At 49.1% G+C, this 24,501-nt stretch overlaps 1 protein-coding gene across 2 annotated transcripts; it reads left to right on the forward strand.

Moving 5' to 3' along the window:
* The first annotated feature begins 337 nt into the window (after positions 1-337).
* DPP3 (dipeptidyl peptidase 3) lies at positions 338-23,436 on the forward strand. 2 transcript variants are annotated; one of them, XM_083591770.1, is made up of 18 exons: positions 338-413; positions 5,300-5,578; positions 7,960-8,049; positions 8,831-8,968; positions 9,889-9,963; positions 10,407-10,497; positions 11,925-12,055; positions 13,166-13,296; positions 13,514-13,572; positions 15,151-15,345; positions 16,794-16,906; positions 17,098-17,190; positions 17,788-17,850; positions 18,899-19,023; positions 19,861-19,981; positions 21,111-21,290; positions 21,387-21,549; positions 23,052-23,436. In XM_083591770.1, exons 2-18 carry the CDS (start codon positions 5,309-5,311, stop codon positions 23,195-23,197), a joined length of 2,184 nt encoding a protein of 727 aa, XP_083447896.1. In that variant the 5' UTR covers positions 338-413; positions 5,300-5,308; the 3' UTR covers positions 23,198-23,436. The 2 variants fall into 2 exon arrangements, with proteins under 2 accessions (XP_083447896.1, XP_083447897.1); XM_083591771.1 differs by lacking the exon at positions 338-413 and adding an exon at positions 4,438-4,568.
* Positions 23,437-24,501: the final 1,065 nt, after the last annotated feature.

Consider the following 24,501-nt stretch of genomic DNA (forward strand, 5'->3'; position numbering starts at 1 on the left):
CCTGCAACTCCATTAAGAACCAACCAACCAAGGGTGGTGATAAAGCTGTAAGAGACTGACCACGCATTCCGATGTCTTTTTGGATGCAAGCAAAAACTCTACCTGCGCTCAGCAAGGCTCACTTTCCGCGCGGGTAAGCGTGCAGCTTAAAAAACAGAAAGGGCGGGGAAAGTGGGCAGGGCCATAGCTCTGCAGAAACGAACAAGCAAGCAGCAGCCGCCAATCGTTGGGAGAGGAGAAGAAGCAAGAGGCGGGACTCCGCTTTTCCAGCAACGTTGACGTCAGTCTTCGCCCCGAAAGGGCCTTGGGATTGGCTGGCTGGGCCACAGGGGCGTGTCTGACAGTGAAGCTATGAATGAGGGCGAGGAGGGGGCGGGGCAGGAAGTTGGAAGCAACGAGGGAGCAAGGAACAGGTGAGGAGGGTCTGGGGGGCCGGCGGGGCGCGGTGGGTCCAATCAATCCCATATGTCCAGGGTCTCCATATGGCCTCCTCTTGCCCCCCGGTCCAAGAACACAGCAGGAGGGCTGGCCGCCCGGGGGTGGACTAGATGACCCTTGGGGACCCTTCCAATTCTGTGATTCGCTCGCTGCTTCCCTCCCACCCATCCCCGTCGCCTTCCTGGCTCCAAGGAGATGGGGAAGCGGCCGTGGCTGAGTGCTGGAGTACTGTATCCGCCTTGCATGCGGAAAGTCGCTGGTTCAGTCCCCGGCGTTCCCGCCCGAAACCCTGCAGTGCTGCTGCCGGTCAGTGCGGGCTGTATTGACCTAGATGGAGCCGATGATCTGATCCGGAAGAAGAAGGCAGCTTCCTATGCCTGGAGAGCTGCTGAATGTCGGTGCAGGCAAGGCTGAGCGACAGGGACGGGTGGCACAAAGCAGGTGGAGTGGGGGAACGCAGGCCTGGCGCCCATTGCAACCCTCCAGACTCGCTGTCCTGCACTGGAAACTCTCCAAGCTCCACCTCTCACTAGCTGTTCACACATACATGCACACACATAACACGTGTTTTTGCCTGATTGCACGATGGCTGCATAGGATCATAGAGTTGGGAGAAACCCCAAGGAACATATCGTACAACGCCCTGCAATGCAGGAATGTCAACTAAAGGCCGATTCAGCTTTGGTAGTGCTGCTTCCTTGCACAGTTGGTGAATGTGTGTGGGGGGGTGTTTCGGGGGGGGGGCAGTCTGAGTATGTGCAGAAACTAGCCTGCTGCAGAAAAGGCAAAAATTGCATTTGTTGCTTTGCCCATTTTTGCTTCTGGCAAATGGCCCTCAGAATTTTGTATGGAAGGGAATGTGGCCCTCTCATTAGAAAAGGTTCCCCAGGCCTTAATATAAGGCATAGCAAGTATAAGGCAGCTTCTATAGCTTTGAGGGTTTTCTTCCCTCCAACCAAGCAGGGCATAAATTTGATGAAATAAGTAAACAAAGGTTCGTGAATCTTTGGGAGGGGTTGCCGCTTGGTGAAACAGCTCACTCTTTGCATTGCTAAAGATAGCTCAGTTGGTAGAGCAGGGTTCCCCAGGGTCTCTAGCTGTTGTTGGGCTACAACTCCCAACCTCCAGGTATAGGGTGGTATATAAATTCAATAAATAAAATCATCCCTAGCTAGCAGAACCAGTGGTCAGGGATGATGGGAATTGTAGTCCACAAGCAGCTGGAGACCCAAGTTTGGGAAACCCTGCAGTAGAGCCTGAGTTGTGGGTTCCAGCCCCACATTGGGCAAAAGATTCCTGCATTGCAGGGGGTTGGACTAGATGACCCTTGTGGTCCCTTCCAACTCTACGATTCTATGATTTTAGGTCCTGGCTGCATCTTCCCAGCACCTCTAGTTTCCCAAGGACAGGAAGCAGTAGATTAACCTTTGCCAACTGGGTGTCCTCCAGATATTCTGAACTACAACTGAAGGGTTTTTTTAGTCCGGAATGCCTTGAAGCCACCAAGATAGGGAGGCAAGAGGGACCAATGCGCCCTGCACAAAGCAGCAGCTCCAGGTAAGAAGGAAGGTTGTCATCCAGCACCCTCAGCCCAGGTCAGAGCAGATGGTTTGCATGCAAAAGATCCCGGGTTCATTGTGTGGAGCTCGATAAACCAGTGGGCTGGTGAAAGTGGTTGCTTCTTTCTCTCCCCTTCCCCCAAGTGTTTTGCATTTGGAAAGCAGTGCAACAGTTGTGGAAAAATTGGGTCAGAGGCTTAAGGGAACCCACAGCCCCCATGTTCTCTAATCCACCCCAACTTTACCCCAAGGGCCACAGACTCTTCTTTGACAGCCTTCCGAGGGCCATGTGCTGGGGGTGGGCGGGGCCAAAGGCAAAAGTAGGAGGAGCCACAAGTTGTAAACTTTTCTACAATAGGCTAGTTTCTAGAAACACACACACACACCTACACCTACCTCTCTGTCTAGACAAGCAGGAGGCATTGTCAGCAGTGTTCCAAATTAGCCAGGCACCAGACGCATTTTGCACCAGGCCACTTGCGACCAAGTTCAGACGCCTGGGTGCTAGGATGGCGCATGCCGTCTCCGCCATCTGGGGATCATTGGATCTGGACAGTTTTCACACACTAAAACCGCACCCTGTAGAATTCTATCAGTTGTATTTAATCTGCACAATCGGAATGAATTCCAGGAACCAAAATGCTTTTTCTGTGCAGCCTGAGCAGGGGCAATGAACAATGTTTTAGTTAATTGTTGTAGCTTGTCTTCACTTATCCACCCCACTGCCCTGCTCTCAGTTTTGAAGAATACTCCTACATTAGGAACAGTGTCACCCTTAAGAAAAAGAGGTAGGAACTGGCGTGTGTGTGTGTGTGTGTGTGTGTGTGTGGACTGTCCCTGGATCAAGTGACTTTTCTTCTTTAAGTTCTCAGAGCTCTTAACCTAGCTCAAGGTTGTCATCTGAACTAGCCAGATGTTTAACTGATAATCAATCACAGCCAGTTCATCCTTTGAAAAATAAGACTTTCGAGCTGTCTTGCCCAAGACATTCCATTTTGGCGACTGTAACCTTGGTTTAAGAAGCCATTGGTGCCTAGCTTGGATGTCTGAGTTTCTAACACTGCCAGCCTGTGTAAATGCTAGGCTAGATGGACCAACTTGGTGCAGGGCGGGTGCCCGCATTTCTGATGCAACATTCCATGCTCAAGGCGACAAAGAAAGTAGCTAGCCAGCCCAGCCCATTTCCCCTTCCTCTTTTTCTAACGGCAGGAGCAGAGATTGAAATGGGATTGCACGGTCTTTGGAGGTTCACACTATGGTGGAGAGGACCTTGTGAGGGCCCAGTGTGAGAGGGCACAGCCTGGTGGGGAGGGACCAGGAGATCCGGTGGGGCTGGGGAGCAAGTGGTCCTCCCAGATGGAGTCTTGCGGAGGCACCAAAAGTTCCAGGGTGTGCTTGGGGTCCTCCATGGCGGTGGAGCCTGGTGCAAGATGTGACCAGGACTGGCTCCAATTCAGTGGGATACCTTTCCTGGGCTTTCTGTATTTCCCTTTGGCACCACTGTTTGACACATACCCAAACCCCTGTGGTATATGTACTTGTGATATTGTGCCATATGTTAGCCTTTGAGGCAGGGGTAGCCAATATGGCAATTTCCACATAGACTCCAATTCCCATCAGCTCCCAAACAGAATGGCCAACGACAGTCAGGAAAATGGAAGGCGGAGTTCAAAAGCATCTTAAAGGCATTAGGTCTCATGTTCTCAGGTGCATTTGGGGGTGGAGGGCTAAGCCTACGCTTGCTCGCTGTTTTGTGGCAAGCTGATGGGCCCCAAAACAGTTTATGGAGCTGGCTGTGGTTTCTCACGGGCACTCTGCACATTCCCAGAGGCACTGCCGTCATTATTAATAATAACCTTTAGAGCAGGGGTCAGCAACCTTTTTCAGCCATGGGCTGGTCCATGGTCCCTCAGACCATGTGGTGGGCCGGACTATATATTTTTTTTGGGGGGGGGGAGGAATGAACAAATTCCTATGCCCCACAAATAACCCAGAGATGCATGTTAAATAAAAGGACGCATTCTACTCATGTAAAAACACGCTGATTCCTGGACTGTCCGCAGGCCGGATTGAGAAGGCGATTGGGCCGCATCCGGCCCCTGGGCCTTAGGTTGCCTACCCCTGCTTTAGACCTTGCAAATGCAATTTATGTGCACAGTCTGAACAGCACCATGTTGACTATCTGTGCTTGAGGTTCTACAGGAAACTCCTTTTTATTCAGAGTGGTAGATTTAGTGCATCCTTCTTACCTGTCCCAAAGACTCGGATTGGCTAGAAACACTTGTTTGAAAAACGTAAGTTGAGTGACTTCAGAGGAGATAGTATTGTGCACTTTAGGGGAGGGACAATCGGGCTACAGTTGTTTATTTTTAAATCTGGACCAATCACTGATGTGGGGAAAGGACTTAGGGGCGGGCCTTAGTTTCCCAGCAGCTAGACATCAGTTCTTCTCAGGGAGGCTCGGGGATTGGCTGCCTGTATCGCAGGGGGCATTTCCCCATGTTCGAAGCTATGAATGGGGGAAAGAAGGGGGCGTGTCAGGAAGTTGGAGGCAGCTAGAAAGAGAAGCAGGTGAGCTGCTGGTGTTGCAGAAGGGCGGTGGCAGGGACTGGCTATAAGCTGGGAGGAGGGAGGCTGTGGGCCAGTGGCAATATGAATGAGCTTCCAGGATTGAGCTTTGCATGTAATTGTGAATTAGTGGGTGGATGTATCTGCCTTGTCAGTGGTGGAAAAGGTCCAGTTTGAAGACTGGGTGGTGAGATCTGACTGCAGAGGTTCTTGTGAACACATGAAACTCCTGCATGCTAAACCGGGCACTGGGTGGAAAGCTGTCTGCGGACAAACGCCAGCTCCCTCGGCCTGAAAGTGAAATGAGCGCCACAACCCCATAGTCGCCTTTGACTGGACTTAACCATCCAGGGGTCCTTTACCTTTTATCTTTACCTTTTACCTTTTCCTTTTACTTTTATCCTTCATTGGAGGTTTTTAAGCAGAGGTTGGACGGCCTTCTGTCATAGATGATCTAGCTGAGATTCCTGTATTGAAGGGGTCCCTTCCAACTCTATAATATTACTCCTCCTCCTCCTCCTCCTCCTTCTTCTTCTTCTTCTTCTTCTTCTTCTTCTTCTTCATTATTATTATTATTATTATTATCATCATCATCATCATCATCTATAATGAATTTCATTCATTCATTCTGCCTGCTTTAGGTTTGATGTCTTCAATGCAACTTCAAGTTCGTTTGTTAGCACTGAAGGGTTAGTTCTGTATTAATGGCTCTTTCTCTTTCTCTCTCTCCCCAGTTTGGCAGGATGGTGGATCCCCAGTATGTTCTGCCCAATGATATTGGCGTCGCAATGCTGGACTGTGCCGAAGCCTTCCACCTCTTATCTGCAGAGGAAAGGCTGTACGCTCACTACCTGTCGCGGGCCTGTTGGTACGGGGGGCTGGTGGTGCTGCAGCAGACCTCCCCAGAAGCGCCTGCCATCTATGCCCTCCTCTCACGGCTCTTTCGGTCCCAGGACCCGACTCAGTTAGGCCAGGTGGCGCACTCGCTCGGCCTCTCAGACGAGGAGTATCAGGTACTAGAGACAGCATGTGTCCTGCGAGGTTTGTCCATCTGGTTCTCTTCCACATTCTGGCTACTCAGCTGTGTTTGGATGATCACACTTACCGTATTTTTCGCTCTATAAGACGCACAAGACCACAAGACGCACCTAGTTTTTGGAGGAGGAAAACAGCAAAAAAAATATTCTGAATCTCAGAAGCCAGAACAGCAAGAGGGATCGCTGTGCAGTGAAAGCAGCAATCCCTCTTGCTGTTCTGGCTTCTGGGATAGCTGCGCAGCCTGCATTCGCTCCATAAGACGCACACACATTTCCCCTTACTTTTTAGGAGGGAAAAAGTGAGTCTTATAGAGCAAAAAATACGGCACTTAGCCAGGAACTGCACAAGCCCCTCGCCCTCCTCCTCAGCCCCCTTTCTTTGCTCTTCCTTTGAGCCGCAGCTAAAGCAGGAAGCGTCCATCGTAGCTCCCCGTTGTGTACGAACCAAGAAACTATGGTTGCCAGCTTCAGAACAAGCCTTGGTTAGAAGTCGGTTTACTGTATTTTTCGCTTCATAAGACAGCACTTTTTTCCTTCTAAAAAGTAAGGGGAAATGTGTGTGCATCTTATGGAGCGAATGCAGGCTGCGCAGCTATCGCTGAAGCCAGCACATCAAGAGGGAGAGCTGCGCAGCGCCTCTTGGTCTGCTGGCTTCCCAGTGAAGCAGGAGGAGGGACGGAAGGGGCTCCATAAGGGCTCCCTTCTGTCCCTCATCCTGCTTCGCTGGGAAGCCAGCAGACCAAGAGGCGCTGTGCAGCTCTCCCTCTTGATGTGCTGGCTTCAGCGATAGCTGCGCAGCTTGCTCTGACTTTTCAGGGAGGTGGGAGAAGGCGCGGAGGGCAGCCCATCAGTCCCTTCTCCCACCTCCCAGAAAAGCCAGCAAGAGCCGCTCTATCTTTAAAGAGCCGCGCCGAGCGAACGTGTCTGCGGCTCTTGCTGGCTTTTCTTGTTTTCCTCCTCTAAAAACTAGGTGCGTCTTATGGTCGGGTGCGTCTTATGGAGCGAAAAATACAGCAGTTTTCTGGCTCATGACAAAGTGTTAATCATTGTTTCTTGAGTCAGACAGCACAGGAAACTCTGGTTAGTTAGAGGCTTCCTGCCCCAAAGGGAGGAGCGAAGGGCGCTATGCCAAAGACTCCTGCATATCTAGATTTAGCAAGCCACATTGTGAGCATCTGAACGGACTGTGTCTGTTGTGTTTGGAACGTTCTGCTGGCCTTCTCTGAAAAGAGATGTTGTAAAAAGCCTGGAGGGGTCTGGAGAACTGTTCCTATGAATTAAGCACATGAAACTTGTGCTTTTTAGTTTAGGGGGAAATGGTGAGATGAGGGTGGGGGTACATAGTAGAGGAATTTACACCCGAAAGTTCTCAGGACTTTTTGATGGGAAAACAAATCATGATGCCCAGCTCAGGCATGGCACTAAGCTGGAAAAGGAGCAGGATCTGGGGGCCAAATGCGGCCCTCCAGGCCTTTTTGTCTGGCCCCTGCAACTCTTCCCCAGGCCGCTCCCCTCAATGGCCTTGTTTCACATCCTCCTTGAGTGTTTTTGCTGGAGTGGAGTATTCTCTTCCACTCTGATAATGCCTCCTGCTCGCTGGGATGGAGGATAGAGAGGGGCATATGAGTGAATGTCTATAATCTGGGCTACTCTACGTTATTGTACATCATAATGTATTTCTGACTGGTGATGTTAAATTCTCGGTAATAGTCTTTTGGAGAATATTCTCAAGAATATTCTCCAAAAGATTATTCTTGAGAATTTAACATCACTATTTGTGACTGCTCTGGCATTCATTCTCTCATAACTTAGTCTACAAGTTAAATTAGGGACTGTTTCATTTAATGTAACTGCTATATGTCCATATGTAGCCAAATTGGTACATCTATTGCAGATGTAATTATATTTTTTTGCATTAAAAAAAATCCATAAAAAAACCAAATTAAAAGAAGAAGAAAGTGGGCTGCTGTGGAAAGGTAAAACTCACATTCATTGCTCCACCCACTTTTGTCTATGACTCAGCCTACCAATGGCACGTGACTCCCAAAAGGTTGCCCAGAAGGGAATGTGGACCTCAGGCTGAAAAACGATTCCCACTCTTGGAACAGATTTTTAACAACATCTGAAGAGCCGAAAGGCTAGATAAAATTGGTTTAGTGGGGAGTTTCTAGAACTGGGCTAATTTGCCTGCAGGCAGACTGTATCCATTGTCTGAAGGTAGTTATATGGTCTCTCTGGTTTTATAGCTTCCCAATTCCAAGTTTGTAAAAAAAAAAATATTATTTTTTGAGGGGTGGGATTTTAAAAAATATGGCTAAGGGGGAGGGAGAGGCTCTTACGACTGTTGCTGCTTGCAGGCCTTCCTGGTTTACGCTGCCGCCTTCTATGCCAACATGGGCAACTACAAATCTTTCGGGGACACCAAATTTGTGCCCAACCTTTCGAAGGTGAGTACAAGGTTTGCAGGTGTCTATAGTGGGCAGTGTTAGAAACTGAGACAAGAAAGCTAGGAGCTAAATGGGCTCCTTAAACCTAGGTTATGGGCGCTGCAATGGAATGGAATTGAATTTTTGTAACAAGAATACAAAGCCGAAAATGAATGAACTGCCAGTAATATCTTGCATTCATTTTTCACATGGTCTAGTCCTCATCTTAAGACTGCAAAAAAGGGGGGGAAAGCCATACATCTCCTGCCCACCCCCATAATATTCTTAAGAGGGTCTCTTCTCCAGTCTTCAGATTGCAGCTGGAAGTTGGGAGGCAGAAAAAGGTCCTCCTTTCCTTCCGGCAGTGGAAGTTTTAATCTGAAATCTTAGTACTGCACCCAGAGCTCAGAAACTTTTCGCATTAATGAAATTCCCTGTCGCAAAGTGCACCTAGAACAATGGGAGTTTTTGAACGCTGGTGGTGCGATAGGACATCTATGAGAGGGAGGGGCCATTTATCTTTTCCAGCTAATTGGAATGCTCCTTTTATCTCACTGGTTGAGAGGTTGCGGAGGGGGCGGAGTCTCTCCTACGGATAGGTTGAGGCTCCATATTGACCTTTCTCACCCTTGGGACCCCAGAGGTTATTGGACTACAACTCCCATCATCCCTAGCTAGGAGGACCAGTGGCCAGGGATGATGGGAGTTGTATTCTGGGGGCTCAAGGTTGAGCGAGGAGGCTCCGTATGGTTCTGCTGGCATGCCACCGGTAATCCTTTCATTTTTGCCTTCCTGCCCTCAGGAGAAGCTGAAGCAGCTGGTGTGGGCGAGCCAGGCGTTTGCGGACCACCCAAAAGAGATGGAGGCCCTGTGGGGCCGCTGTGCAGAGCGCATGTTCTCCCTAGAGCCGACACAAAAGCACTTGGGGCTCTGTGGCCAGGTACGCCTCCCTTTTGCCTGGCTAGAATGTGCTCTGATAATGCTTCTTGTTTGCCATGATGGAGGCTGGAGAGGGGTGTTTGTGTTTGTAGAAACTAGCCTCCTGTGCAAAGGTAAAATCTACATTCATTGCTCCACCCTCTATTCCCCTGGCCAACCACTGCCATGTTGCCTCCAGAAGTTTATTCAGAAGGGACTGGGGCCCAGGGGCTGCTTCCCCATCTCTGAAGCAGAGAGCCAAGCTCGACCCATCCGCATGCTCAGTTCTGGGGGGAAGTTAGCAAGTATCGCTTGATAATAATAATTTTATTATTTATATACTGCCTATCTGACTGGGTTGCCTCAGTCGCTCTGGGTGGCTCCCAACAAAATATTACGAACACAATAAAAGGTCAACCATTTAAAAACTTCCCTGTGCTGGGATGTATTCTATAAGTCAAATAGTTGTTTAGCTCCTTGACATCTGATGGGAGGGCGTTCCACAGGGCGGGTGACACTACCAAGGAGGCCTGTTCCTTGTCACCTCACTTCTCGCAGTGAGGGAACTGCCAGAAGGCCTTCAGAGCTGGACCTCAGTGTCCGGGCTGGAGGATGGGGGTGGAGACACTTCTTCAGGTATACTGGGCCATTTAGGACTTTAAAGGTCAGCACTAACATTTTGAATTTGCTCAGAAATGTTCTGGGAGCCAATGTAGGTCTTTCAGGACCAGTGTTACATGGTCCCGTTGGCCATTCCCAGTCACCACTCTGGCAGCCACGTTCTGGATTAGTTGTAGTTTCTGAGTCACCTTCAAAGGTACCCCCACGTAGAGCACATTGCAGTAGTCCAAGTGGTTTTTTTGGGGGGTGCCGTGTTGCCCAGGGCAACTCCAAGGACAGGTGCATCCCACTTATCCCGTGTTTCCTCTCTCTTCTCTCTAGGGCACATCTACTTACTTCTCTGCAAACTGCACCACGGAAGATGCAAAGCTGGCCCAGGACTTCCTTGATTCTGAGGTGCTGCAAGAACCCCACTTCTACGCCGTGTTGAGCAGCCTAGATGGGCAACTAGTCTGACATAGTATAAGGCAGCTTCCTGTCCCCCATATCATGTCCTCTGCCCCAGTGGGCACACTGTTTACATCAAGGGAATGGGCCTTATCGGGGCACCAGAGCTGGGCACTGCATGCAGTGTCGCCCCCTGGTCAGTCCTTGGCATCTCACAGTAGGGTTGAGAAAAACCCCCATCTCAAACCTTGCGGGGCTTGATGGACAAATAACCTGACCAGGTGTAAGGCAGCTTCTTTGTTCGCCTGCTATAGAGGGATGTACCCTTGGGAAGAACCCCAGGTAGCAGGTGATGGGAAAGACCTTTCTCTGCCTGAGAACCCCAGACAATAGGGCAGCTTGTTTTGCTTTTCACGGCTCCATCCTCTCACTTTCTTTTACTCTTTCCCCAGAACATCAGTGCTTACAACACAAGGCTTTTTAAGACAAAGGTAGATGACAAAGTGAATTATGAGGTTCGTCTGGCTTCGGTGCTTTCAGATGGTAAGAGCGTTTTTTGGGGTTGCATAGACCAGCCCTCTCCCCAACCCCACTCCTGGCATGCTCACAGCACTCCCTGCTTAGGGCCAGTGATTGCGTTGTTGTTGTTGATGTTGTTGTTGTTCATAGACCACCTTTCTCTTCCAGGTCATAGTCCAACACTCTAACCATTATGCCACACTTGCTCTCTAATAGCATTCCCAAATTACAATAAGCACATGAAATACCTTATTTTTTGCACCATAACACTCACTTTTTTCCTCCTAAAAAGTAAGGGGAAATGTCTGTGCGTGTTATGGAGGGAATGCCTACGGGTGGCATGCCTACGGATTTTCCTCCTCTAAAAACTACGTGCGTGTTATGGTCGGGGGGTAATTTGAACCTTTTGAAAGGCACAGTTTGAAAATACCTGTCTGGCAGTGCTTTCTCAGAGAAGAAGATGAGTCCTCCATGATTGTAAAGCAACCCATCAGTTAACTCACCTGGGGAATATCCTCCACGTAACCTGGTCGGAGGAACTTCTCTAAACTTGGAAGTTTTCCTTTGCCAGTACTTGTTGAAATCAGGGCAGGTATCTTAAGGTGCGGCTGCAGTTGCAATACTGTGTGCTGCAGTTGCAGTTCTCTAGTTGCATTGCCTCCCATAGGAAGCTGTGGAGTGGGGAAAAACATTAAATAAAAGGGAAATTGAAATGTTCAAGGGGTTGGCACAGTTCCCTTGTTGATGGTTACAGCATTTAGGACTTCTAGTTCAGAAAAAAAGCAAAAACACAATAGAGGTGAAAATGATTGTGCATGGTGTGAAAAAAGTGGAGGTTGTGTTATCTTTCATTATTACTGGAACTCGGAACCACCCAGTGAAGCTGAACGTCTAAAGATTTGGGGCAGGCAAGAGGAAAATACTTCTTCACACAATGTGTGGCTTTGGAGGGTTACAGTTAAGTGGCATATACATTTTACGAAATAAAATTAATAAATGAATAGCTGAAACTATGGCATCTGCTCCCACAGGAGGCAGGGATGGCCACCAACTTGGATGACTTTAAAAAAGAGAGCAGACAAATTTGCAGAGGATGTTCTGCCTCCCCTGTTGGAGCCAGGATGCCTCTGAATGCCAGTCGCTAGGAGTCACAAGTGTGGAGAGTTGCTGTTGCGCTCATGCCCTCTGTGTGGCCACTGTGAGGAGGAGAGCAGGCTGGAGCAAATAGGCCTTTGGCCTACTCCAGCAGGGCCCTTCTTGTGTACTCACTTGCAAATTGGAAACCCAGGCAGCTTCTGCCAAGGGGGGGGGGGCTGCCCTTGGCTGCGCAGCCTTGTTTAATCCACGCTTGGGACTTCCTGCACACACACACACACACACACACACACACACACACACCGTGCACCTCCACAGCCCTTGCAAAGTTTACCTTCCTCCCCTCTTCCACCCAGATTCTCAGCTTGACGCTGACATGTCGGCCAAGATTAAATGTTTTGAGTTTGGCGGCTGCTTCTTCACTGTGACACGAGGAGATTACTCCCCGCTTCTGGAGAAGGTTGTGGAGAACTTGAAGAAAGCCCAGGTGAGGGGGAAGGGGGTGGGCTTTCCTGGCTCACCTTGGACTGCCCCTGTGATGGGGAGTGGAGGCAGGGAACTGAGACCCCAGTGCAGGATTTTCAGCACTGCTTCAGGTTACAGGCAGGGAACATATGTGGCATGTTCATCATTTTTGGTGGCAGCTGTACCTTTAGCAACACGTGTGACCCTAAGTCTTCAGCATGCGTTGGCCTGTTCTCTTCGAAGCGTATCCATGAGGTCTAGAGACCTGTTGTTGCTGTTGTCATTTATTATATTTACATACTGTCCTATTCCCACAGTCCTCAGGGCAGTTCACAACATAAAATCTCAATATGAAAACACAAAATACAGTGGTGCCTCAGGTTACAGACGCTTCAGGTTACAAACTCCGCTAACCCAGATATAGTACCTGGGGTTAAGAACTTTGCTTCAGGATGAGAACAGAAATCGCACGACAGTGGTGCAGCAGCAGGAGGAGGCCCCATCAGCTAAAGTGGTACTTCAGGTTAAGAACAGTTTCAGGTTAAGAACGGACCTCCAGAACGAATTAAGTTCTTAACCCAAGGTATCACTGTACATAACAAAAACAACTCAATAATTTCCCCTCCCCAATATATTTTAAAAGGGCATTGGATTTCAGTCGGTCCAAGGCCTGGTTGAAGAGGAACGTTTTTGCCTGGTGCTTAAAGGTGTATAATGAAAGTGCCAGGCAAATTTCCCTGAGGAGAGCATTCCACAGATAGGGAGCCACTGCAGAGAAGGCCTGTTTTTGTGTTGCCACCCTCCAGACCTCTCAAAGAGGAGGCACATGAAGAAGGGCCTCAGAGAATGATCTCAGGGACTGGATAGGTTCATATGGAAAGACTCAGCCCTTGAGTATTGTTGTATAAACCACAGCTGAGATTATCCAGAAGTTGAATGCTGTGGCCACTGCTGACCTGTTCCATTTGACATCTTTCCTTAAAAAAATAAAATAAAATAAAAAGATCAAGGCATATGAGCAGCTGCGTTCTAGGGGATTGTGGGAAAGGCAGGTAGTGAGAATCGAGGGCTGGGCGAATCTGCCTCAGGCTGGTTGGGCCTGAGTCCAGACCCTCTCCTCTTTCCCTGCTAGCGACACGCAGCCAACCCCACGCAGGCGGAAATGCTGTCTCACTACATCGCCAGTTTCACGCAAGGCTCCATCGTGGCCCACAAGGAAGGCTCCCGCTGCTGGATTCGCGACAAGGGGCCCATCGTGGAGAGGTGAGTCTGGGAGCCTGCACAGATCAGTGGAGTCTCTTAATCCAAATTCAGGGTGTGTTCTGAATGAATGCTGCTTCCCAGGAACTGGGAAAATAGGGAGTGTTACCCCACCCTCTCTTGTTGATTGGGGGGAAGAGTAACAGTTGCCCCAGGTATAGCTAACCTAAAGAACCTCTCTCTCCCTGCCATTTATTTATTTATTCATTTGTGTCCACAGCTATATAGGTTTCATCGAAAGCTACCGAGATCCCTATGGTTCCCGTGGGGAATTTGAAGGTACTGTATTAGCTCAACGTCCCCATTCCCCACCTGCGAGTAGTACGATCTCACGCCAGTCGTTGACCATTCGATGCCCTCTTTTGCTTTCCCTGTCTCTCCCCACCCTGCCCTGAAGCCCTCTCAGTATAACGATAACAATGATTAAAGTTCCCAGCATTATTGTTCTCCCACTCTTGCCTCCCCATAACCCCCCCCCAAGACACAAATTATATTTGTTGGAAGCAGCCCAGAGTAGCTGGAGCAACCCAGTCTGATGGGTGGGGTACAAATAATAAAATTACTACTACTACTACTTTGCCTGTACAGGGGGAAGTTTGGGGTCTGGGCTGTTGGGTTAGCCTTAACCTGGAGACAGGGCAACCTCAGATTCAAGGGCCAAATGCCTCTCTGTCTGGCCCTTGAGGTTCACCCTCCCCAGCTCTCGGCCCTTGCTAGCCCTGAATTGCACCTTCCTTGAATGTTTTTGCCTGGCTGGAACCCGTCCATGCACTCTGCTAATGCCTCCTGCTTGCCTGGAGGGAGGGCAAAAAGGGGTGAGTGTGCGCATAAACTAGCTTACTGTACAAAGGTAACTTTTACGTCCATTGCTCTGCCCACTTTTGCCCCTGGCCCTGACTGCCCCAGCATGTGCTCCCCCCCAAAGGGAAAGCAGCCCTCTGGCCAAAAATGTTTCCCCGCCCCTCTCTCAACGCATCACCCTGCTCTGGGTGGAGGCAGGGTTGGAGACTTGGGGAGGATGCCATCTCCACATCCAGTGAGATTCTTTGTTTTGCCCCAGAAGGGGGACATACGGGCCGCTCTCTCTTTCCAAGAGACCATAGAATCATAGAACTGCAGAGTTGGAAGGGCCCCTGGGGGGTCATCTAGTCCAACCCCCCTGCAATGCATGAATCTTTTGCCCAACGCAGGGCTCGAACCCACCGCCCTGAGCTTAAGAGTCTCACGCTCTGCCAACCGAGCTATCCACAGATTGTCACACCAAAAGTCTTTTCTGCTCTTGCAAGTAGAATTTGGGGACTATTTCATAGGCTTGGCCTATGGGGAGACAGCAGCCATAGCCTGGAGAAGAGGAGGTTAAGGGGTGATATGATAGCCATGTTCAAATATATAAAAGGATGTCACATAGAGGAGGGAGAAAGGTTGTTTTCTGCTGCTCCAGAGAAGCGGACACGGAGCAATGGATCCAAACTACAAGAAAGAAGATTCCAGCTAAACATTAGGAAGAACTTCCTGACAGTAAGAGCTGTTTGACAGTGGAATTTGCTGCCAAGGAGTGTGGTGGAGTCTCCTTCTTTGGAGGTCTTTAAGCAGAGGCTTGACAACCATATGTCAGGAGTGCTCTGATGGTGTTTCCTGCTTGGCAGGGGGTTGGACTCGATGGCCCTTGTGGTCTCTTCCAACTCTATGATTCTAAGAGACATGTTGGTGAGATGATCATAGAATTGTAGAGTTGGAAGTGACCCCAAGGGTATTCTAGTCCACCCCCTGCAATGCAGGAATGGGGGTGGGGCCAGAAATGGAGGCCCTTAAGACTGCGCTTCCTCACAGTGCCTCTCCCCCCTTCCCCCCCACCAGGCTTCGTTGCGGTTGTGAACAAGGCCATGAGTGCAAAGTTCGCTCGTCTTGTGGCGGCGGCTGAGCGGTTGCTGGAGGAGCTGCCGTGGCCTCGCGCCTTCGAGAAAGACACTTTCCTGAAGCCCGACTTCACCTCGCTTGACGTGCTGACCTTTGCCGGGAGCGGGATCCCTGCCGGCATCAACATCCCAAATTGTGAGGATCTGGTTGGTGGCAGGTTTGGGGGCGGGGGGGGGGAGTGGCAGGCTGTGGGGAAGGGCTGGGACTTGGTGGTCAAGGATCTCCCTTTGGCATACAGAAGGTGCCACGTCAAATCTCCAGTATTTCCAGGGGGAGACCTTGAAGAGTCGCTTCCTGGTCAGATGGACACAGTACAGTGTTACCTCAGGTTACAAATGCTTCAGGTTACAAACACTTTGGGTTACAGTGTTTGGAAGTAGTACCTCGGATTAAGAACTTTACCTCAGGATGAGAACAGAAATCACGCAGCGGCAGCGGGAGGCCCCATTATCTAAAGTGCTACCTCAGGTTAAGAAAGGTTTCAGATTTAGAACAGACCTCCAGAACGAATTAAGTTCTTAAACAGAGGTACCACTGTACAAATAATAAAATTGTTGTTATCCTACCTTGACAAGATGGCAGCAGGAGAAACTCCAGAAGTGTTGCCTTGAAGTGCTGCTCACAGGGCTGGCAAAACGCTCATTTTCTCCCTTCCCTGCCATTGATGGGGCCTGTAAAAAGGACTATGAAAATACCAAAAAATGGGTGGGAGAGGAGGAAAGACTCCAGGGTGAGATCAAGGGGCCCAAAGCAGCCCAGTGAGAACAAAGCAGGTTCCGTGACTAAGGGACGGTAGGGTGGGGGGCAGGATGGAATGGAGTATCCTGGAACAGGGCCAAATTAAATTCTTGGTCAGCGGCATGGCTTCCTAAATTGGACTATCGTCGCTGGGGAAACAAAATACAAAAGTGTGCCGGAAGGAATAGAGTGACAAGAGGAGCTGGTGAGAAGCCGGTAGGAACATACCCCTGTCCTGGCACAGGCCTAAACATAGCTAGAATAACAGGACCAGGGATTGCCATTTGGGTAAGTGAATAGGAAGAGGAAGCGAAAGTCGCTGACAACCCAAGTAGGGCGATTGAATCTGCGCTAGCCCTTGATAAACAGCAGTGAAATAACTGCTCATAGGTACTGTTTGAAGCATCTTGTATGCTTCCTTGTGGGCATTGGTGGGGTGGAAGGAGTCTCCTCCCAATGAGAGAAGCACTTGCTGTTTCAAATAGCCCCTTTGAAAGGCGCTTTAAGGCAGTCCCTGTGATCCTGATGCGAAGGGTGGTTGATCCTGCTAAGCACGAGGCTGGAGTTCATGGGAGAGCTCAGCACACCCCCAGCTCAGCACTAAGCAGGATTACCTCCCGCCCATGAGGAAGAAGAGTGATCCCACTTGACCTGGGTGTCAGCAGGTGGGCTTCCCTGCTCTGCAGTGTTGCTTGCGAAACATCGCTTTTTCTCCCGGCCTTTTGAGTTGTTTGGGGGGGGGGAGCAAAGCCTGTGATTTGCGAACCAGAGGTGCAAAGTGGAGAAGCTCTAGCCCCGCAGAACCCAGTTTTAGCAGATCCTGCCTGTTTCTCCCCCTTTCCCAGATGATGACATCCGCCAGACGGATGGCTTCAAGAACGTCTCGCTGGGGAATGTGCTGGCCGTGGCCTACTCCACGCAGAAGGAGAAGCTGACATTCCTGGCAGAAGAGGACAAGGTGTGTGTGTGTCTGGGCGAGGGGGTGTATTTTTGCAGAGGGGCAGGGAAAATGGGGTGGGGGGTTGTTGCAGGAGTGGGGCATGCAAGGATTCTTCACTGATTTTTAATGCATTTTTAAAAATGCTTGTCCCAAACTCTGGGGGGAGTAATGAAACAGCCAGCTTTATTTATTTACAAATCCTCTTGCAGGATCTCTATATCCAGTGGAAGGGGCCTTCCTTTGAGGTTCAAGTTGGACTCCATGAACTCCTGGGTCACGGCAGCGGGAAGCTCTTTGTCCAGGTGGGCACCTAACCCCTCCCCCCAAAAAAAACAAGCTTTTGAGGATATCCAAAGCAGAAGAAATTTGGGTGTCAGAGGACAGAAGCCATTTCAGCCTGTGTTCCACAGTCTCAGGAAGGCAGATGAAAGAGAGAAACCTTGTATTATGCCCCTTAATGTATTCCATGAGTGGGCTCCCCAGCTAGGAAAAAAGTCAAAAGTTTTTGCTTTTCCTTTGGCCAGTTTCATATTGCACGCCAATTTACCTGCAAGTGCAGCATGCAAAAGTCTCCGGGGCGATTCCTCAAAATTTAAGTTGACCGCCAGCTTCCAGGATTTTGCAATTTCTCATCAAGCAGCCCATTACATGAAAGCCATTAACGTTTTATATACCGATTCCTCATGACCCCCTTTCCATGCTCGTTGGGAATAAGAAGAACCAATGGACTTTACAGTATTCATTCATTTAAATATCAAATTCCAATATGCAGCTATTCTCAGGGAATCCCAGCATATCTGTATGAAAGATCCTTGTTGCCCACATTCCCTCCAACAATAATTGCTTCTGTCCTTCATTATGAGCAGCCTCAGTTTTTGAGCACTCTTTTGTCCTGGCAGGATGACTCGGGGGCCTTCAACTTTGACCACAAGGCAGTGATCAACCCAGAAACAGGAGAACAGGTAAAGCCTTCACATGTTTCCTGTGAGGATTAGAAGGGCTTGTGACTTCTTAAAGAAGCCCCCCCCCCTTGTTTATTGTCCTTTGCACCACTTGGGCAGTTCCTGCATGAGACCTAGAGTTCAGTGTCCTTTGAATCACAAGTTAGTTCTCTTTTTAAAGAAATAGGGGGGGGGAAAGGGCACCCCAGGTTTCTAGCCCTCATGGTGGAACAGATGAGTTGGAAAGCACATGTGTGCTTAAGTTCTAAATTCCAGAATAGAACTTGGGAGGATTTTTGTGGTGGTGGAGGAAATCAGCCCCCTGTGTAGCTCATGGCCCTTCCCTGTAACCAATAGATGCAGAATAAATTAGAATGATTTGTATATCTTACACTGATATACAGTGGTACCTCAGTTGTTGAACGTAATCCGTTCCGGGAGACCGTCTGACTTCCAAAATGTTCAGTAACCGAGGCGCAAAGGGCGGCCTGCAAAACCAATAAATAGAATGGGGGGGGGGCGCAGTGGAAGCCATTCAACTTCTGAGGTGCGTTCGAAAACGGAAGCATTTACTTCTGGGTTTCCGGCGTTCAAAAACTGAAACGTTTAGCTTCTGAGACGCTCGAAAACCGAGGTACCACTGTATTATTCTACAATATAGAATGTGGTTTTTCGCTTCCTCTCTGTGGGATCAGCATTTTTGCCCCTTAAGGTGCAGAATTTTTTAAAAAGCCTAACCCTACTTTTTAGCCAAAAATGCTGGAAGAGCAAGTTTGAAATAACAACAACAACAACCCATAGCCTCAGGCTTAAAAACTAACAGGCACGACACACAAGGAAGAAGGGAGGAGGAGGGAAGAGGGGAAAGCAAGCCCATAGCTCTGTTTTATGCAGATTCTGGCTGACTTAGAGAATCAACCCCCGCCCACCGATCTGTTCCAGAGCAGAGCAGGTGACCATTTTAAGATCAGGAGGACGGGGCTGCTCCTTCCCTCAGACAGCTGACTCGGTTCACTTGTCCAAGACACCCGTGGCTGTCTGGCCCTTCACTCTTCTCCTATCCCCATAGATTAGAAGCTGGTACCGAGGCGGCGAGACATGGGACAGCAAGTTTTCGAACGTTGCATCGAGTTACGAGGAGTGTCGGGCCGAGTGTGTGGGACTGTACCTGTGCCTGAACAAGGAGGTCTTGGGGTGAGGACCTGAGGTAGCAGCAGCATGTGGGGTGGGGGGGAGGAGAAGCACAAGATGGAGCCCTTAGCAGGCAAGACTCCCAAAGTCCCAGGCCGTGGCTGAGAGGGGCTTTTATTTCAGATAATAAAGATTTTAAACCGGGACTGGGAAGCCTTTTTCCGTCTTGAGGGCCAGGTTTCCTTCTGGGCAATCTTTTGGGGCCTGCATCCCAGTGATGGGCATGGCCAGAGGCAAAAGGGGGACGGGCAGTGGATGCAAGTTTTACTTGGTAAGGTCAGCTGGTTTCTACATCCACTCTTCCCTGCCCATCCAGGACAAGCAAAAGGCATTGTCAGAGTTCAAGGACAAATTCCCAGCCAGGCTAAAAGTCTCAAGGAAAGTGTGAAGCAGGCCTGGTGAGCAGGTGGGACTTGCAGAGAGTTCCAAGGGCCACATAGAGAGTTCTGGAGAGCTCCATTTGGACCCCTGGCCTGCATCCTTGTTTTGGACAAAACTATTAGCTCTGGGGAAAACTTGACTGCTAAGTTTTTGTTAGGTTTTTTTTTATGCTGCCTTTCAGGATATTTTATTTATTCATGGGGAGAATTTATGTTCCTCCCAGCTAGCCAAAGTCATCGCACAATATTTAAAAGGCAATTTTTACCAAGGCAAGAGAGTTAATAGCTCCCACCTCAGTTCTCTGACGTTCTGGCTGCCCCCCTACAACTTGAATCGCCGGGGGGGGGGAAGGGCACTTTGCAAACCCAGATGTGTTTTATTATGAGGCGGTGGCAGCTCTGACCCCCCTCCCATCCCTTTTGCTGTGATAATCCTTCCTCTTCCTGCTCTGTCCACAAGGATCTTTGAACTGGAAGGAGAAGATGCTGAGGATGTGATCTACATTAACTGGCTGAACATGGTGCGTGCCGGGCTGCTGGCGCTGGAGTTCTACACCCCGGAGTCCGGAACATGGCGGCAGGTGCGGTCCTGATGCTGGAATGGGTAGAGGAAAGATATCCCTGGGTGGGAAGGAGAGAGGCCTGTGGCATCAGGGGAATGGCAAGTGGGTAACCTTTAAAAGGTACCCCTGCCCGTACGGGCCAGTCGTGTCCGACTCTAGGGTTGTGCGCCCATCTCACTTAAGAGGCCGGGGGCCAGCGCTGTCCGGAGACACTTCCGGGTCACGTGGCCAGCGTGACGAAGCTGCTCTGGCGAGCCAGCACCAGTGCAGCACACGGAAACGCTGTTTACCTTCCCGCTATAAAGCGGTACCTATTTATCTACTTGCACTTAAGGGTGCTTTCGAACTGCTAGGTGGGCAGGAGCTGGGACCGAACGACGGGAGCTCACCCCGCTGCGGGGATTCGAACCGCCGACCATTCAATCGGCAAGTCCTAGGCACTGAGGTTTTACCCACGGCGCCACCCGCGTCCCTGGGTAACCTTTACCCACCTGGTAAATTTGGCCCGGATGAAAGGTTAGTTCCCTGCCCCCTATTGTCTGTCTGGACTTGAGAGTCATTGCTTCACAGTCTCAGTTGAGAATTCCTTGTCTCCTCGCCTCTCCTTTTTTAAAAAAATAGATTTTATTAAAATTTTGAAAAAGGAATCCAAAAATTAATATCCAATATCGTTTTTTCTCTCAAAGGCTAATCTTAATTAAAACACAGACCAGAAAAGGAGAGAAAGAGATAGGAAGAGAGAGAAAGAAAAAGAGAGAGAAAGAAAGAGGGTGGGGTGAAACAGAAAAAAAGAACTCTATGTATAAATTTTTCAGCACACCCACTCCAAGATAACACCCAACAAATCCACTTTCTGTAAGCCAACATTATATTGAGTCCTCAAACCCAAATGCCATTTGGGTTTCTTTCTCACGCAAAAAGTCTCTAAGAAGTTTCCAGTCTTTAGTAAATGTTGGCAGTGACTTTTCTCTGATTAAACACGGCGACACCTCGGCTAAACCCAGTCATTTCAACAGCCACTCCTCCATTGTGGGTAATGGCGAGTCCTTCCATTTTTGTGCATATAAAAGTCTTGCCGCTGTAATCCTATATCGAAGTAAAGCTCCTTTTTTCTAAATGGCATTGTGTTGCCTTCCTGCCACGGCAGGCCCACATGCAGGCGCGCTTTGTCATCTTGAGGGTTCTCCTGAAAGCCGGCGGGGGGCTGGTATCCCTGCAACACACCACAGGCAGAGACGGCAAACCCGATGCAGTGGTGTCCCTGGACCGCAGCAAGATCACCACAATAGGGAAACCTGCGCTGGAGCACTTTCTCCGCAAACTGCAGGTAAGGGCCAAGGAGGGAAGGACGGGCCCAGGGTCTCTCTTCCCTTAGGGGAAGAGAGAGGCTGACCCAGCAGGGTGCTGCTCTTCTGTTCCAAAGGTGCTGAAGTCCACAGCGGATGTGGCGGGTGGGCGCACCCTCTACGAGACGTACTCTGCGGTGACGGACGAGGAGCCCCAGCGCTTCCTGAGCCTGCGCAAGACTGTGCTGCTGCGCAAGGAAGAGCGCAAGTTGTTTGTCCAAGCAAACACCCGCCTGGAAGGTAAGAGCAGCGGTGAGCATATCTCCTCGGTCAGTAGAGCACATCTTAAGCTCAGGGTCGTGGGTTTGAGCCCTGCACTGGGAAAAAGATTCATGCATTGCAGGGAGTTGGACTAGATAACCCTCGGGGGTTGTTTTAAACATCCTTTTCATTTCATTATATATCATTTCCCAGTAAGCTTTAACCTTAGTACAAGACCAACACATATGATGTTTAAAATAACCTTTGTAAAAACAACAACCCAGAAGCTTTTCTTTTGGGAATTATAGGGACAGAACTACCAAAAATGTATAGAAACTTTTTTATGTATGCTACTACAGCGGCAAGAATGTTACTTGCCCAAAAATGGAAAGAAGCAGAAGTCCCAGCAAAGGAAGAATGGATGCAAAAACTTATGGGATAAGCAGAAATGGTGAAACTTGCCAGAAGAATAAGAAATCAAGATAACAAATCTTTTATAAAAGAACAGAAATGGTTTATTGAATATTTACAGATGAATTATAAACAGATAAAAACATTGGCAGGGTTATTGTAGTAACCTTCAGTTTTATAAGAGTATATATTTAAAGAAGATGAATAAATGAACAAATTAAGTTAATTTGGATATGCAGAAGATAGTAAAAATAAATTTAAGGAACCGCAGAAAGTGGGGGGAGGAAGTAAAGTTTTGAAATGTCAAAATGATTGTAGAATTAGTGAAATGTAAAAAATTAGTGAAATGTATGAACTTGAAAAGTATGAATGAATGAATGATGCCCCTGGGGAGTCCCTTGCAACTCTACCTTTCTGTGATTCTATCCTCCTCTGCTGGGTATTTCCTAGCTCAACTGATTCAGCTGTTAAGCGAATCTGGCTAAGGTGGCATCATAAATATTGGTTTGCTTATTTATTTTTAAAGTATCAGAATTTAAGATTAATTTAACTGTGTAGGATTAAAATCCAGGCCCACTTTTGGCCTGCACGGCCGTTTTCCCCAAACCACGCCCACCTGCCCATCAGCTGGTGTCCCTGGTGAGGTCAGCTGATGGGTGGGAGGGCAGGGTTAAATCTGGCATTGGCTGTGCATCCCATTCCCAGAAGGAGAAGATATCCTCAGCTGAAGCAGCAAGATTTAATCCCTGCTGACATGCTAATGAGCAGGGGTTAAATCCTGCTCAGTTTCAAATGCTCTTAACAGTTCCAGGTGCTTTGCAACAGGAGCTGTCTGAAGGCCTTCATATGTCCAAAAGGGCAGCGGGACAAGTGGGGGTGACTGTCTACAAACAGCCAAAGAGGTTATTGCAGTGCTTTGATGCACTTTGAAGTCCCAGCAATTGGGACGTCAAAGTGACCAGCTCCTGGTGTTGTAGTGATACCGGGTGATTGATAGGTGGGTCCACCTGTCAAATTGGACCCACTCGGGAGTGGCGAGATAATGATACCCCTGAAAGAGCATCACCCATCTGGAATGGTCTATCTACTGACTTGGATCATTTCTCCTCCTCTTACCCGCCCCTTTCCAGGTAAAGATGTCGTACTGGTGCAGTACGAAAGCAGTGCAGCGGGGCTCATCAAATCTTTCCGCGACCGTTTCCGTGAAGATGCTGAAGTCCTGGAGAAGTATCTGTTGGAGATGGCACAGGCTGATGCCCACTTCTGGGAATCCTGAGCCCCACAAGGAACAAGGGCCCTGGCTTCCCCACACTCAGCTCCCTTTGCCTGCCCATCCAGGCACACCAGGCCGTTTCTGCACCTCACCCATCTCTTTCGGAAATGAGGGGTACAAGTGAACAAGATCGCCTCTCTGAAAGCAGTTGGCCATCACTCCCCACCCCCCGGAAGGGCCTGCGGTGGCTCCAGCCCTCCTGTTGTTGCACCTAAGGGTTCAATAAAACTAGCTTTTATAAAGTGTGTGAACTTCCTTTCTGCTCCCCCCCCCCCGCTGTACTCCTGTCTAACTGGTGGGGACTGAACCCAGTGTGGGGAATAATGCAGTCTGATCCAGCTTCCTCAGATCTGCTGTGTTGATAGTCAGTGTTGGGGAACCTCAGGGGCAGAATGCATCCCTCTCAGCCTCTCTAAATTGGTACGTTGTACACTCTGGAGAAGTCTGGGAGCCTGTTGAGGCTGTCTTTAACCCGATGGGACTAAGAAATTAGATGTTAGCGAGCTGCTGCTTGTTTCCTCAGGATGCCACATAATGCTTAGAAGGCATTCCAAGTAGCAAATGCTAATACTGGGCAAAACAGGGCAGCTTTTGTGGAAAAATTGAGGGGTGGGGAAGCTCAGGTAGCTGTTGTGTGCTGTTGGTAGTGTTGGGGGAGGGATAAAAGCAGCAGTTGTTGGGTGGGTAAATTCCAATGCGATTTGGAAGCCAAGTAAAAATAGGAGCAAGGTATTCGGGTAGGAGAGCTGGGGGGAAATTCATGTCACCAATATGCCCCTTTTGTTTCTGATAGTACATGGGTAGATGAGTCTAAAAAGCCCGGGACACAAAAATTTCACAGCCCTATAGAAGCTATCGTGGCTCATTTACCAGAAGTATTGTATTTAGTGTTAACTCTGGAAGTGTATACTAAGCCTCCCAAAGCAAAATATACATCAGGAGGCTTAGTATGGTCAGAATTGTGTATGCCCACAAACTGGAAAGTGTTCATAGGGAGGGCAACCAAGATGGGGTGCAGTTGAAGGAGCCGGGTATGTTTACCCTGGAGAAGAAGAGGCAAATATCTTAAGGGCTGTCACATGGAAGATGCAGCGAGCTTGTTTTGTTCTGCTGTGGAGGGTAGGACTCAAACCAAGGGCTTCAAGTTACAACAAAGGAGATTCCGACTCAACATTGGGAAGAACTTTCTGACAGGAAAAGCTGTTCAACTGTGGAATGAACTCCTCCTAAATGTGGTGGACTCTCCTTCACTGGAGGTTTTTAAGCAGAGGCTGGATGGCCACCAGCCATGGATGAGCTAGTTGAGA

The sequence above is a fragment of the Podarcis filfolensis genome (assembly GCF_964270895.1).
Source record: "Podarcis filfolensis genome assembly, chromosome: 16".
Classification (NCBI taxonomy): Eukaryota; Metazoa; Chordata; class Lepidosauria; order Squamata; family Lacertidae; genus Podarcis; species Podarcis filfolensis.

Excerpts from the sequence above, each read along its gene's own strand:
- DPP3 (XM_083591770.1), top strand. The coding sequence starts at position 5,309 with ATGGTGGATCCCCAGTATGTTCTGCCCAATGATATTGGCGTCGCAATG. Across the intron at positions 19,024-19,860 it reads CTGAACAAGGAGGTCTTGGG|GATCTTTGAACTGGAAGGAG; the intron begins GTGAGGACCTGA and ends TCTGTCCACAAG. Across the intron at positions 19,982-21,110 it reads AGTCCGGAACATGGCGGCAG|GCCCACATGCAGGCGCGCTT; the intron begins GTGCGGTCCTGA and ends CTGCCACGGCAG.